This window comes from Dasypus novemcinctus, chromosome 9, assembly GCF_030445035.2.
Source record: "Dasypus novemcinctus isolate mDasNov1 chromosome 9, mDasNov1.1.hap2, whole genome shotgun sequence".
Lineage (NCBI taxonomy): Eukaryota > Metazoa > Chordata > Mammalia > Cingulata > Dasypodidae > Dasypus > Dasypus novemcinctus.
Window position 1 is genome coordinate 10,363,405 of NC_080681.1, and position 16,571 is coordinate 10,379,975.

Here is a 16,571-nt window from a genome sequence, read left to right on the forward strand (position 1 = left end):
CATTCTGCCTCCTTAAACCTTGTGATACTAAAGCACAAAGCTCCTTGTTTTATAAGGTATATGTACAGTTATGTGATTAACAATAAGAATAAAGGACATTATTCTTCTCACTTAAGCTACCTTTATCTGAAGTGAAAAGCTAACTAAGCTAATTTTATTTTACTAAGAAATGAACATTGAAACAACTCTTCAGGACTTCTCCCCCTCTACCAAATACAGCATAAATAGTATTCAACAAACCAAGTAAGAGATAAATCTGGCAAGAACTAAAGCCAGAATTTCCAAGATGTGATCTAATTCTGCCTTAGCTATCTCTGCAGCATTAGACAATTATTTGCTTCTGTAATTATTTTCCTAAATTTTAATACTAAAGATGGTAATCAATGATATACTGAAAAGAACCTGGTTAACTTTATTAATACCTAGTGTCCCCTGTTTGCCATTCCTTGAATTGTCAAAAGGCTGCAGCTGCATCTGATACAAATTCCTGATTTTGCACTGATCTAGTTTTACCTCTGATAATGTAAAAAAGACAGAAAAATCACTTTTAATTTTTCAAGGCTGTGGTAGGTTGATTATGTGCCCCATGTTCTTAGTTTTAAGCCATTCCTATGGGTGTGAATGGGTGTTAAGAGGACATTTTGAGAATGTTAATTTTTGTTAAGGTGTGGCCCAAATGAATGAAGGTGGGCTTTAATCCTACTGCAGGCGGCTTTATGAAGAGAGCCACAAGGAAGAGACGCTGGAAGACAAGGGGATCCAGAAGGGAAAGAGGAGGACATTACAATCTAATGGGAAAGCCAAGAAACCCCAAAGACTGCCAACCTGCTAGAATGCCAACACCCCAGGAGGGAGCAAGCCTTCCAGCCTCTGAAACCATGAGACAGTAAATTCCTGTTGTTAAGCCAATCTACTGTGTGGTATTTGTCATAGAAGCTGGGAAACAAAGACAAAGCCCAATCCTGAAGGACTACCTTGTTAAGTGAAAAAAAGAAAATCAAACACACACTTGTGCATGTATGCATACACCTTCACAATATTATCACGCTTTCTTTTCTGTTGATGGAAAAGTCTCAAAGTTGAGAATCTGCCTCTTTTCTGAGAGCATTTATCAACTCTGAACCTGAGACCACAGAGTCCCCTATGCGGGACTCTTAAGAATCTACAAGTTTTACTAATTACTCTTTTTTCTCTCTTATTCTGCTCTATGTTTGGGATTACTATATTTCATTAAAATACCTTAACACTCAATAAAATGTATCCCATGGTCAACGTAAAACATTCAACCTACAGAACCACAAAATACTAGATTTGGATAGCCTTTTGCAAATATCTAATCCTATGTTCTTCCTTCACTTGACAGAGGCAAAGAAAATGATGCCCAAGAAAAATTAAGCAGTTTTGTTCATCTGGTAGTTTAGTAAAAAGGACATGAGCTTTTGTATCAAACAAATCTGGGTTCTAATCCCAACAACCATTTATAAACTACGTGAACTTGACCAAATCATTTTAATTCTCTGAACTCAGCCTCCTAATATGGAAAAGAGTGATAAAATCCTAACATTAAAATATCTGAAAGCACGTGGCACATATCAGATAACTAATCAATGTTAGTTTCTTCTTCTGCCCAAAGTCCAGCAAACCAGTAACAAGTGAGACCATCTGCTACCAGTGCTGCTCCTATTTCACATCCTGGGTCCTTTGGAATGAGAATTAGTAGTTCTGGTACACTGTCAAAGTCAGACAAACAAGAAAATGACTGCTCTACAGCTCCAGCACAATAAAAAATGCTTTGTTGTTTAGCTGCTTAACTCTGAATTGAAGTAAAAACTGAACTGCCTACACAATGGACTAGAGATAAATATAATTTATTTATAGAGATAGAAACAAGTAAGATTGTCTTAACCCAAGGCTCAGCACAAAAGAATCACAAAATACTTAGTATACATAAACTTGCAGATTGATTAGCTGGTTAACCTGATTGCTTTACTACTTAAAAAAAAAAAGAAAATTAGCAGGGGGAACAAATAAATGAGGGATGTACTTACAGTGTCTGAAGATTGGAAAGAAACCTGAATACTCCATCAGCAATATGAGTGACTCTGTTGTCCCCTAAATTCAATCTCTCCAGTAAACTGAGGCCCACAAAGGCAGATTCATCCAGGCGGGTCAACTGGTTATAGGACAAATCACTGAAAATAGGAAACATGGAAGGTAAGGAATTCATTATATTTTGGTTCAGCATCCAAATTCTTATTCTATTTACATGCTAAATTTAGAGCTTTCAACAAACTTCTGGTAAACAGGGATATTAAGAGGTCACTCCTGGCCATGAGAAGGATTTATTCCATCCCACTCTAGTCTCACAGGCTCCATGATATGCCACCCAAGACTTACAGTTCGGACAGTCTTTGGCAGAATTCCCATGCATCAGGGCTGATTCTTTCAATAGCATTCTGGCTCACATAGAGTTGTTGTAACATTCGCAAGCCATACAACCACCCCTTGTTCACTTCTGTAAGGTTATTGTGCTCCAGTTCTCTGCAGAATTACAGTAAGGAGAAAATATGTTTCAAAGGCATTTCAATGAGACGCACAGTCTTTTCTTTTTTAAAGATTTATTTTTTTATTTATTTCTCTCCCCCCACACTCCCCACCCCCAGTTATCTGCTCTCTGTGTCCACTCGCTGTGTGTTCTTCTGTGACCACTTCTATCCTTAGCAGCAGCACTGGGAATCTGTTTTTCTTTTTGTTGCATCATCTTGCTGTGTCAGCTCTCCATATGTGCAGCTCCATTCTTGGGCAGGCTGCACTTTCCTTCGCGCTGGGTGGCTCTCCTTACGGGGAGCACTTCTTGCATGTGGGGCTCCCCTACGCAGGGGACACCCCTGCATGGCAGGGCACTCCTTGTGCGCATCAGCACTGCGCATGGGCCAGCTCCACATGGGTCAAGGAGGCCCGGGGATTGAACCGCCGACCTCCCATGTGGTAGGGAGACACCCTATCCAGTGGGCCAAGTCCGCTTCCCTAGATGCACAGTCTTAGGTCTTCATTAAATCTTGCTCAGAAAGGTATATAGCTTCATTCAACCCAAATGAGCTGACAAATTCCATCCAATAAGTACTTATACCTTACTCAGATTAAGTGCTATAAAGTAGTTAAGACTGTCTAAAATATCAGAGCTACAAAATAAAACATTCCAGGAGGTATAGTGTACCTGGTTCTGGCATTCTGATCATTTTTATCTGCCAAAACACTGAGGGAATGGAGATTTTTCAGATGAGATATTTGTAAGAATGATGACAAAATACCACTTAACATAATATAAAAGGTTTTGTACACTTAATTCACATCAAAGAATGGAGAATAAACTAATGTTCCTTTGTACAACTAACAAGTACCCTGTTGTTTGGCACTGAAAAGTCCAAGTCAAACTCCTTCCCTAATAATCCTCTACTCTAGATCCTGGTACTTACAGTTCTTCCATGTTATCCAAGCCAAAAAATGCTCCATCCTTAAGTTTGCTAATTCCATTCCGCTGCATTTTCAAAGATCTCAAGGAGTCAAGTCCTTGGAATGTTAGACCTTCCACAGTTTTAATCCTATTTCTTTTAAGTTCCCTTTAACAAAAATAGTTGCACAGTCAGAAAAATGGTTTCCTGATTTGCTTTAACAATAATTAAAAAGAATATGGCACTATAAGAAGAAACTATCTTCGTATAATCCTTCTATTTAATTACTCACAAGAACTGGAGGTGAGGGAGCTTGAAGATCTTGGGTGGAATCATGCTAATTCTATTACGGTTTAACTTTACCACTAATAAGGAACTTGATAAATTTTCAAAGCAGCCAGCTTCCAAGGTAGTTATCCTATTATTACTCAAATTCCTAAAATAAGTAAGAAACAACAACAAAAAATACTTAGTAAAATTTAAAATTCTACCACTGAAAAGCTGCCCAAAGTCTAGGACTGAGCTCCAGCTCTCACACTTACCAACTATAAACAACATTATAAATCATTTAATCACTTTGTATTTTCATCTACAAAGTAAGGATGTCAACTTCATTTAGGCTGTTATGAAACAGTATGTAAGAATATGCTTTGTAAAATCTAAAACACTGGCACAGGGACTAATTATCACCATTATATAAGGTAAGCCACTCCTATTTGCCTTTTACAAAACTGTTAGTAAAAACAATCCAGAATTAAATCCCAAAAATTACCCTGGATCCCTGCCAATACTTTCTTTCAATAGTGCCTTCTTTATTTGAGTGGAAAGCAAAATAAAGCAAAGCCCCCTTCCCGTTCCCCCCGAAAGAAAAATAAAGCAAAGCCCCCTTCCCGTTCCCCCCAAAAGAAAAATAAAGCAAAGCCCCCTTCCCGTTCCCCCCAAAAGAAAAATAAAGCAAAGCCCCCTTCCCATTCCCCCCGAAAGAAAAATAAAGCAAAGCCCCCTTCCCGTTCCCCCCAAAAGAAAAATAAAGCAAAGCCCCCTTCCCGTTCCCCCCGAAAGAAAAATAAAGCAAAGCCCCCTTCCCGTTCCCCCCGAAAGAAAAATAAAGCAAAGCCCCCTTCCCGTTCCCCCCAAAAGAAAAATAAAGCAAAGCCCCCTTCCCGTTCCCCCCGAAAGAAAAATAAAGCAAAGCCCCCTTCCCGTTCCCCCCAAAAGAAAAATAAAGCAAAGCCCCCTTCCCGTTCCCCCCGAAAGAAAAATAAAGCAAAGCCCCCTTCCCGTTCCCCCCAAAAGAAAAATAAAGCAAAGCCCCCTTCCCGTTCCCCCCCGAAAGAAAAATAAAGCAAAGCCCCCTTCCCGTTCCCCCCGAAAGAAAAATGACCCTGGGCTTTACTGATATATGCATTTCAAAGCCACAATAAATTACAAAAATTTCTGAAAGATAGATCTCAATGAGTAATAGGCATGCACTTTAAAGTAAATCTAGTTTAAATTCTACTTTACTTACAGGTATTTAAGCTGCATTCGAGGGAATGATGAGGTCTTGATTTCTGATATTACATTTGAGCTGAGATCTAAACTCTCAAGAGCAGGGTAAAACTGAAGCACCTCTGCACTTATTTCTGGAATTATATTATGTACTCTACAAAATAAAGATTATATTGACACTTATTGTCAGTGATTCACCCCAGGAGTTAAGGATATTAAATAATTAGGGTCAAGAGCATGGGTACTTGAAAAAAAAATTTTTTTAATTGTATACTATTCATAATTTAAATAAAAGATCTGAAATCTTATTTACTTACAATGAGAGTAGAGTAATATTAGAGGCTGTATCTCCAAAATATGGGATTTCTGTTAGCTCATTGTAATTCATTTTCCTAGGCACAGGGAAAAAACAGATTTTAAGGTTTAGTGAAAGAAATGTTTACCTCTTGAGTTCTGATTTCTGGCTAATATGTATTTTTTTAGGATGGGTGCCAAATTTTAAAAAGCTTATAACTAAGCTGAACTGCTAAGAGGTGGGGATTTTTCTTTTTGGAGTAATAATGAAAATTACTCCACTGATTGTGGTGATGAAGGCATAACTGATTACAACAAAACCGACTGAATGTATACTTTGGGTGGATTGTTTGGTATATATCTCAATAAGTTGCTATGAAAAAAGAATCACAGGTTAATATGATAATATCTTGGATATACTGGCTTAAATAAAATATACTTTTATACTAAATTTTTAAAAAAAGAATGATTAGACTAAGATTAAAATATACAGGAAATGAGATTTTAATAAATATTTTTTCATGCTGTAGATCTGCGGTTGATATCAAACTTAGGATAGGGAAAGTTTTTTGTTTTTTTTAACTTTTTTATTTTGATAAGATTTCACACTTACAGGACAGTTGCAAAAAGAATATAAACCCCATACAGAAAACCCCAACACACCCCAATTCCCCAGGATGCACCAATTTTAACATTTTACCATATTTGCTATATCTTCTATCTATCCATCTATATATCAACTAGGAAATATTTTGCATGTTAAATATTTAATCCCAGCAAAGTTCTTTGAATAGTTACATTTATGATAGCTAATATAGGTCCTTCTTAAACAAAAATGGAATAAATAACCTATCTATATTGTCTAATATATATAACTATTCAAAGTTAGTGAGTGTGACTTGAGCCACAGATGAAATTAATTTGACCACCCAGAGGTAACCAATGGCAAATTTTACAAGTAACATGACAGGTTACCATCTGATCCTGAAAAGATTATCTCAAATGTTTTAGCAGCAAATGTAATACTATCACATCTCTCTAACCTGGTCACTGAACAACCTCTAGGATCTACAATACAATAAAGAACCTTCCCAAGTGAAAGGTCTCCTAGAAACCAACCGGAAGTTACAAAGTCCATGCAATAAAGCTTATGCACTTCCCACTGAAGCATTTTCACACCCTTTCTCAGTGCCTATTCTTTAAGCTAATAAACTTGCCAATTGTGTATTCAGTCCAAAGCAGATTAGAAGCATTAAGTTTGTCATAGGAGGAGAGAATGCAGGGACCATGTGAGTACAAAGTTCTTGGATCCTCTCAGCAAGGAATAAAAAGAAAAATAAATCTAGGGGTTCTATGGGTGTTTCGCACACAGGCAGTCAATCCTGTATACTTCAATAGTTGTGTCCCTGGGAGTATCACAATGCAATAACAAATAACATCTGTTTAGAAAATTCCCTCCAAATATACATAATACATCTCAGTATCAAAGGATAAACTTCAATTAATTGGAAAATGAAATTACAGCTATCAGCTACCACACTGCCAAATGATGATAAAAATACTGGATTTCATATAACCTGCTTTAGACGTGATGCTTCCATCTTAGACATGTCACAACACAAAAAAAGTACACACAACAGAGAGCATTTCACTGGCTGAAACCTTAGCAAACAACCAAAATATATTTAACCTGAAGAGGGGGAAAAGCCCACTTTGGGCCAAGGAAGTACAGTAATATTCCTACACAGCTTGCAAATTCAATCACCAACCTGATGGTACAGTGCCCAAGAGTGTCTGTGAAAAAGGCAAAGCCAAAGACAACTGTTTAGGTTTTTAAACAATTTTTTCCTTCAATATTTTTTACATCATTTCTGGAATGAATAGCCCCAAATTTACAAGTCATTAAATCACCTCAAGAACTTTAACATAACTTTAAATACAATAAAAATAACTTACACTTCCTGTAATGTTTGCCACTGCAAGCTGATGTTCCAGTTGGACAACCGATTATGACTCAAATCCCTGAAAGACAAAATACCATTCTTAGTTTGGTGTTAGAAAATAGACTTAAAGAAAAAATAAACTGAAATACAAATACTGAAAGTCCAGTCAATGTGCATTTGAGTATATAGACAAAAAGAAGAAATACTTGGAAAGGAATAAAAACTTCTCTAGATTTCAAAATAGTTATTTTAGTTGTTTGCTTTTTTTTTTTAAATTAAATAGGGAATACATTTGCATGATTCATACATCAAAAAATACTTAAAAAGGAATACAGGAAAAAGTCTCCCAACCAATTCTCTGGTCGCCTAATTTTCCTCCTCAATAGCACAAATGAAGGGAAGTGGACTTGGCCCAGTGGTTAGGGCGTCCGTCTACCCCATGGGAGGTCCGTGGTTCAAGTCCTGCGCCTCCTTGACCCGTGTGGAGCTGGCCCATGCACAGTGCTGATGCGCGCAAGGAGTGCCCGGCCACGCAGGGGTGTCACCGCGTAGGGGAGCCCCACGCGCAAGGAGTGTGCCCCGTAAGGAGAGCCGCCCAGCGTGAAAGAAAGTGCAGCCTGCCCAGGAATGGCGCCACCCACATGGAGAGCTGACACAAGATGCCGCAACAAAAAGAAACACAGATTCCCGGTGCCGCTGATAAGGATAAAAGCAGTCACGGAAGAACATACAGCGAATGGGCACAGTGAGCAGACAACTGGGGGCGGGGGGAGAAAAAATAAATCTTTAAAAGAAAATGAAAATGTATTTTATGCATATACCAACAACCTTTTGTACACAGAATTTATACAGTTTTGCCCCTTGCTTTTTTCACAATACATCTTTTATGATTTTGCATAGCAGTGTACATAGTTTCTTTGTCCCCTTTAGTGACTAATACTATATTATAGTTTAGCTGTAGATAAATCTAAAGATAGATTTTACAAGTGAAGACAGTGAGCTTCTTTATTAGAGTTGGGGCTGACCACATCCTTGACAGGGTCATGGCCTTCCTAAGAAGTGCAATCTACCTTCAAGGAGAGGGAAATTCAAGTCACCCCTAAGTTATGTTTAATGATGACAGTGGTAGTGGATAACATTAAGGTACCAGGAGCTCTTCTACGCACTTAAAAAAAATTTTTTTTAAAAGCAAGAACCCTGAAACAGAGAACTTTCCGTTTTTCTCCTTGAAATATCCCTAAAATGTACTGAAGAACTTGAATTAGTCTAACACTTAATAAAACATAACCTAGAGTCTAGTTTTGCAATAGTCAATAATCTCTCCTTTATCTTCTAACATCCCTGATTTTGGAAGATTTATGGATATGGTGACAAGAGTAAAGTCTCAGAAGGGCCTTATCGCAGTGTTGTAAACTTAGCTTCCACTCATGCTAATCTACAGGGATGTAGCTGTAATAAATGATGAATTATTAAAATTCTTGATATCATGTGGAGCCAGAGGTGCCATTAATGTAGTCAGTTAGTACCATCAGGGTGTAAATAATTTATAGAGTGTACCGAACAATCACAACAGTTTGAGGAGGAGAATCAAGTTCTCAAAGCTAACTGCAAAAAAGTCATGCAGCAGTAGAGATGCAGGGATTTTCTCCTGCACAGTCAAATATGTACACTTCTGAGTCACAGTCAACCTTTTCTGTTTCTGAGTATTCTGCAGCATTAACAGACCAAACTGTGAACTTCAGCAACCTATAATAAAGGGGCCCCTTGCAAAAGTTAAAGGGTAAGAGCATGATGTCCAGTATTTTGGATATAATAGGACAATGATTCACTTATCCAGCATATTTTGCCATTTCTTTTGTAACAGAAATCCCTGTCTTGTCAATTACAGTGTATCTAAAAGAATCTACTTTAAAATGTAGTACTTAAGGTTACCATTATGATCAGGCACAGTGCCTACAATTTCACATGCTGATGATCTTTACTATTCCTGAGGTATTAATGAATTAAACACAAGAATTCCAAGACAACTCTTAGTATTCTGTCTGCTTTTATAGATTTGCTTTTCCTTTAACCACTAAAAGTTTTACACTAAAAGCTGTCACTTCTTAGAACTGTCAGCTTTCCATAACACTGCTACTTACATTTTTCTAATTGGTTGCTTCCAACACACTGTCACAGGCTAGGAAACCCCAATGCCTGTTAGACCTGTCTGAAATAAGATTAAATAAGATCTGAGTGAGAGTCTTAAGAGGCACCTCTATGACTGGAAGCATTTTTGCTTTTTGGTTGAACTGGGGATGGGAGGAGGGGTGATACTGGTAAGCATCTTTAGGATAAAGAAGGTTTATTATAGCATGAGGATGCTATTTATTCCAAATTAAACTTTCTATCCTTCTGCATCTGCATTTGAACTATTGATTTCTACAACACTTTTTATATGAACCCAAAAAGTTGGAAGTGGGAGGAAGATGGGAAAATTCATTCCAAGAATACAGACTTGTTTTATTTTCTTCCATTATCTTCCCCTGGGTTCTTGATTGAAAATAGTGTTTCACTGGGGAATAAAACAAACCAGGAAATATGAATTGTACAGATACATTTAACAATATAGTCTTTGTATGCCCAGTTTTGGGACCTTGGGCAATTTATTTAATCTCTCTAAACCCTGGTCTCCTCCAAGGTAAAATGAGAATAGCAGTTGTTAGAGGCTCCCTCTCAGTAGGTTTGCAATAATTAACAAGCTGTGATTCAGTTCCTCCTGACATGCATTGACGAAAGACACCCCTCCCCCCCCCAATAGGCCTACATGCCTAAAACCAGGGCACTTCCCTTAAAGGCTGAACAAAGAAACCATGTGGAGATGGGAGTAAAGTGAGATAGAGACCTTTACCCACTCTGATCAAACCACTACCTGCTCCTCCAGCATTTCAAGAAAACATAACTCCCTAACCCATTACCCTCTAGCCATACAAGGGAAAATTTTTGCATCTAGGGCTTCCTATTGGCCCCGTACCTCATTTGGACCCTCGACCCCCACCCACCAACCTGCCTAGGAAGGTACTGTATAAATTCAAATTCCCCCTTTCAGGGGCAGGCTGAAGTCTATTCTTCAGACCCCCTCCACTGGGAGAGCTTCCCAATAAACTTTCTGCCTACAATCATAAGTCTCTGTGTCCCAGTGAGCACCTTTTCTCTAACACTAGTATCAACCTGACTGAACGTTGGGACAATTAAAAGAATAAAAATAAAATGCTTAGCAGACATGTCAGTGTGTAAATAGTAGGTTATATAAACTAGATTTAAAATAGGATAATGGTTCAGCACCATCTTCTTTTCTTTGTATTTTATCTATTGGACATGCAGGTATAATTTACTTTCCAGAGTAAAACTTTAATTAATTGTAACTACTCCCTTACATTAACTTATTAAAGTAGTAATCTGAATTCCAATTTCATGAAAAAAAATGCTGATAACAAGATAGCCACCAAAGATCTGGTCAAATTACTGGGGTACATAAACCTTAGCAGAAGATTTGATATTTTAGAATAACCAAGTAATACCACTGTAAGAATCTACTCTGCATATATACTCCCATAATTATGGAAAGATATCTACCAGGAAGTTACTTTAATAGTAAAATCACAGAAGAAAAAAAGAAAACTAAGTTTCCTATCAAAATGGGATCAGTTAAAAAACTTGATACTTCCATACAATGGAATTCTCTGCAGCCTGTAAATGAAACAAATATTTACACTCAGTATACATGACACTTCACTGTTTTTTTGGGTTTTTTTTTTACATTTTATTTTTTTTCCTTCTCTGGTGTGTGTATATGTGTGTGTGTTTTAAAGAAAATGAAAAACAAAGATGGGTGTAAAACTTCTAGAACCTACCCAAGAAATCCTTAAATGGAACAAAGGAACTTGTTATTGTTACTTTTCCACTTCTATAGTCTTCTGTACTGTTTAATAGTTTACTATGGTGAAGTACTAATCTATTTAAAATAAAAACATACTCACATAAAAACAACTATCTTTAACTCAAAATGTGACTAGGAAAGAAGATTTTAATGCTGTTACTTTTCAAAGGGATTAAAATTCTTCTTATGGAATATTTTCAGAATAAATCCATAAACTGACCTAAAAAAGCAAACCAGATTAATTATAACACTGGAAAAGGAAAAAGAAAAAGCTAATAACTAGAAGTCCTCTTATTTTCCTAACATGCAATATACCACAGAAAGACAATGAAACATCCAAACATACTAAATCTATAAAACACACTTCATTTTTAGGCTGATTTATAAAATAGTAAATTCCATTTTAGAACTCAGTATCTGGTTGTTAAAATTCAAGCCATTTAAAAGAGTTGAATTCTTATCAAGTAGTACAAAACCCATGGAATATTACTCCCATGTATTTAATATCCATCTTTTTTTCCCACTTAAGACTAAAGTAATAGTTCAGCAATAATGAAACAAAGACTGCTGATTGTACAAGAAAATATACAGAAAGCTAAGGCATTTTCTATTTTTTCTTTTTCTTTTTTCTTCCTCGTTCCATCATTATTAGTATTTTCTGGGTATCAACTTGTTTCATATCTTTACATTAAACCAATTTTATTGTAATAAGTAATGACTTTTAAAAAATGTCCAAGGTAGTTCTGACACCTGAAGTTAGGTGCCATTTAGGGCTAGGGAAGCAGTGGCAATCTTAAGATAATCAAATAGATGGTCTGTAGAAAGAAAAGCATTTATGACAATGATAGACTTTTTTCCCTACCAAATTAAGAAAAAATTTTAAGACGTAATGATACTCAGTATTAGGGAAAGTGTGATAAAATGACACTCTCACACTTCTGACAGGAATTTCAATTGGTGTATCATACAGGGCTTGATCTACAATATGAAGGTAATACAAGGTGAATTTGAATAACAACCAACCCTAAGTGATGTATATCAGATCTTTATCAAATCTGAAGCTCTCATTGGAGGTTTTTTAGTTCAAGAATATTCAGAATAAAAATGCCTTGAAGATGGTAAGAGGTTTCATTGGCTCGCAGCTTCTGCTTGCCACTTCCCCAGACAGACTATGATAAATAAAATGTTAAAAATTTTAATACAGTGGAAGAAAGCATACTTTATATGTTTTTAAAAAAATTATTGGCTGCGGACTTGGCCCAGTGGTTAGGGCGTCCGTCTACCACATGGGAGGTCCACGGTTCAAACCCCGGGCCTCCTTGACCCGTGTGGAGCTGGCCCATGCGCAGTGCTGATGCGCGCAAGGAGTGCCGTGCCACGCAGGGGTGTCCCCCACGTAGGGGAGCCCCACGCGCAGGGAGTGCATCCCGTAAGGAGAGCCGCCCAGGATGAAAGAAAGTTCAGCCTGCCCAGGAATGGTGCCGCCCACACGGAGAGCTGACACAACAAGATGACACGACAAAAAGAAACATAGATTCCCGTGCTGCTGACAACAACGGAAGTGGACAAAGAAGAACACGCAGCAAATAGACACAGAGAACAGACAACCGGGGTGGGGGGGGAGGGGAGAGAAATAAGTAAATAAATCTTTAAAAAAAAAAAATTATTTATTTTTCCCCTTCCGCACCCTCACCCCCCACCCTGCTCTTTTTGCTATCTGTGTTCACTGGCTGTGTGATCTCCTATATCTATTTCTTTTTTCTTCCCTTTTTCACTTTTTCTTTTCTAGGATTCCATCAGGATTTGATCCAGAACCTCTGAAGTGGGGAGAGGATCCCTGTCAGCTGCGCCACTTCAGTTCCTGGTTTCTCCTGTGCTCCACCTTGACTCTCCCCTTTGTCCCTCTTCTGTTGCATCATCATCTTGCTGTGTGATTCACTTGTGCAGGTACTGGCTTGCCCACGAGCACTCAGCTCGCCGCACAGGCACACTTTCTCTTCTTTTTCACCAGGAGGCCCAGGGATTGAACCCAGGTCCTCCCATATGGTAAGCAGAAGCCCTGTCACTTGAGCTACATTCCCTTTCCTATATATGCTTTTAAATGATGACTGACAGTGAACAGTTCATTCGAACACTGTGCAAGCCAATGACAATCTATACTGGATACTGGGAACACTACAGCCGTTTATAGCCCACCCTACCTCCTCCAAAATATGATACAGGGATTTACCAGTAGGTCTGTTTTCTTTTAGAGAACAAACTGGTACTCGTGCTAGTGCTGAAAAAGATGGCTATGTGAAAGAAATCCACAAAGCCCTTGAAAAACTCAACCTTAGAGATGTACAGGTTAGAATAAGGGAAATGCATACTATTAAGAACTCTTTAAACTATAGCTGAAAGCCCTAATGACACTTTGCCTGCAACTGATTACTTAGTAAATACCTAATAGATGCTGTAAGCCCTATAAAAACAAAGATGATCAGAATAAACAAAAGATTATTTGGGCATAGGAAAGTGTTTCTCAATTTTGGTGCAATGAGACAAAACATCCCAGACACTGAAAGAGATGGGAAGCTAGAGTTAGTTACAACTAAATGTGTCTCTATTTCAAATTTGTCTTTTTTTTAAAAGATGACCTTGAAATACAATTAGCTAAAATAAGCCCCTGATTCAGTCACAATGTTTATTATGGAGAATGAGGTACCTTGAAAAGAAACTAGTAAGATATTTAAGACACTAGAACAGGAGTTCTTTATAAGGAATCTGTGAGCTTGAATTGAAATTCAAAAAAAACCTTATTCTTGTGGGACACGTTGGTACAAATATGATATATTTATTAAATAATACACAGTATAGTGTGGACTTAGTAAGGGGTCCGTGGTTTTCATCTGATTGGCAAAGGGGTCCATGCAACAAAAAAGGTTAAGAACCTCTGCTCTAGAAAAACAAATGAAAAAGGACTACCTTAATTCCTTTGAGAGTTTCTAATGATCTCCCTCAAAAAGCATAACCAATAGTTAACTTTCTTTAATTCAATTATTCACTGTATTCATTCAATAAATATTTTTAATACATACTGCTGGTCAACTGTTCATCTACAACAGTGGACAAAATAGTCAAAAATCCCTGCCCTCATGGCATTATAAGGAAGACAAAATAAAATATGGAGCATGTCAGATGATGATACCTGCTACAGACAAAAATAAAGCCAAGAAGGGGGGTGCATGCTGGGTGGAGGGGAGGTTTGCCTCTGGGGAAGGAGAGATCAGCTCAAATTCTGGTGCCTCTTGTGGAGACTGATGTAAGCAAGAATAAAAGGCAGAAAGTTCCAGGAAAAGAGAGGATGGGAGAGGCAGAGGGATCACTTTTTCCCCAGGAATAATAGCTAGAGGACAGGAGGAGACTGTCTAGAGGGCTGCTCAGAGGCTCAGGACACCAGGGGATGGGTGAGATACAACCCCAAGGGTGAAGGAAAGGAGTCTCAGGTGGCTGGAAAAATCCCATGAGTAAAGCTACAGCAGCTCAGCTGGTACCCATCTCCCCACCCTTGGAACAAACAGCAGTCTAAGGACTGCAGGGGCTGCGGACTGAAGGAGTGGCAAGGGTCCTCTTCCCCAAGAAAGGGTAGAGGAAGGGAAAGGGCCTATAGCAAATTCAGAGTTCAGCCAGTAAACTTGGTCTGCTGCACTGGAGGGGTCCCACACTTCCAGGCCCGCTGTGGTAGCACACAGCTACTTAACAGTAAATCCCTAGGCAAGAGATACTGACCATCAGAGTAAACTCAGCATTAAAATAGATGCCTAGACATCAGTAAAAATTACAAGCAGTAATAAAAAAAAGGAAGATATGACTCAGGCAAAGGAAGAAATCAAAGTTCCAGACGAGACACAGGACTTTAAATAACTAATTAATGAGGTTCAAAAAAATGCCCTAAATCAAATCATGGAGTTGAAGGGCAACATGGCTAAATAAATAAAAGACAGGAGTGGATGTGGCTCAAGCAGTTGAGCTCCTGCCTCCCACAGGGGAGGTCCTGGGTTCCATTTCCAGTGCCTCCTGAAAGAAACAAAAATGAACAACAAGCAAAGCAAACAAAAAAAAAAAATCAACTCAGGGAAGTCAATGTGGCTCAGTGATCAAATGCCAATTCCCACGTACAAGCTCCCAGCTTCAATCTTGGGCTCTTGGTACCTAAAAAAAGAAAATACATTAAGAAGACACTAGGTGAGCACAAATTAAAATTTGAAATCTTACATAGAAAATAACAGAGCTTATGGGAATGAAATAATAAGATTAAAAATACAATAGAGGTGGACTTCATGGAAGAAATAATCAGCCATGTATAAGTCAGAAGAGCTGAAAATGAAAAGAGAATAGAGAAAAAAATGAAAAATAAACTGAGCAGGGGCTCAGGGAGCTGACTGACAGCACGAAATGCACCAACATGTGTGTTATGGGAGTTACAAAAGGAGAAGAAAAGGGAAAGGGGGCAGAAAGACTGAGGAAAAAATGGCCCAAAATTTCCCAGTCTCACTAAAGAGATGAATATACATGTCCGAGAAGTACAGCATATTCATTCCAATTAGAATAAATCCAAATAGACCTACCTCAAGACACATAATATCCAGATTTCCAAATGCTAACACAATAAAGAGAAAATTCTGAAAGCAACAAGGGAAATGTGAAATGTCACATACAAAGGATGCCCAATAAGATTTAATGAGATTTTCTCTTCAGAAATCATGGAGGGAAGAAGGCAGTGGTATGATATAATTAAGGTACTGAAAGAGAAAAACTGCCAGTCAAGAATTCTTTATTCAGCAAAACTGTCCATCAAATACGATGGTGAGTTGAAAATACAGAAAAACAGAAACCAAGACAGTTCATAAACAAGAATCATGCTCTGCAGGAAACAACAAAGGAAATTCTGAAGCCAGGAAAGAGAAGAGAGAGAGGGTTGGAAAAGAGTATAGAATTGAAGACTACTAGAAAGGGTAACCAAAAGGATAAAAAGATGGACAAAACTGAGATATAACCTATGAAAGCCAAAGGATAAAACAGCTGAAGTAATGCCTTTACAGTAATAACGGTGAATGTTAAAGGATTAAACTCCCCAATCAAAAGACATAGGCTGACAGAATGGATAAGAAAACAAGAGCCATCCATGTGCTACCTGCAGGAGACTCACCTTAGATCCAAGGAAGCAAATAGGCTGACAGTGAAAGGGTAGAAAAAGATATTTCATGCAAATAGTAACCATAAGAGAACAGGGAAACTATAATGGTGTTAGACAAAACAGACTTAAATACAAAAAAGGGATAAGAGATGCACACGGCCACTACGTAATAAAAAAAGGGACACTCACCAGGAAGGAGTGACAGTTATAAATATATAATCAACCAGGGTATCCCAAAATATGCGGCAAATTCTAGCAAAACTGAAAGAAGTAGACATCTTTACAATAATAGAGAC

General features: G+C 38.0%; 1 protein-coding gene across 5 annotated transcripts in view; it reads right to left on the minus strand.

The window, feature by feature from the left end:
* Positions 1-16,571, minus strand: part of LRIG2 (leucine rich repeats and immunoglobulin like domains 2) — a 51,267-nt gene that overhangs the window by 21,535 nt on the left and 13,161 nt on the right. For 3 of the 5 annotated variants that reach the window (XM_058303018.2, XM_071217193.1, XM_071217194.1), the window contains 7 exons: positions 7,194-7,259; positions 5,261-5,335; positions 4,963-5,097; positions 3,745-3,888; positions 3,477-3,620; positions 2,398-2,541; positions 2,049-2,192 (listed from right to left, as the gene is read on the minus strand). In XM_058303018.2, the coding sequence (XP_058159001.1) occupies positions 2,049-2,192; positions 2,398-2,541; positions 3,477-3,620; positions 3,745-3,888; positions 4,963-5,097; positions 5,261-5,335; positions 7,194-7,259 (852 nt within the window). The remainder of the gene's footprint in view (positions 1-2,048; positions 2,193-2,397; positions 2,542-3,476; positions 3,621-3,744; positions 3,889-4,962; positions 5,098-5,260; positions 5,336-7,193; positions 7,260-16,571) is intronic. The other 2 variants (XM_058303019.2, XM_071217195.1) reach the window with 1 other exon arrangement.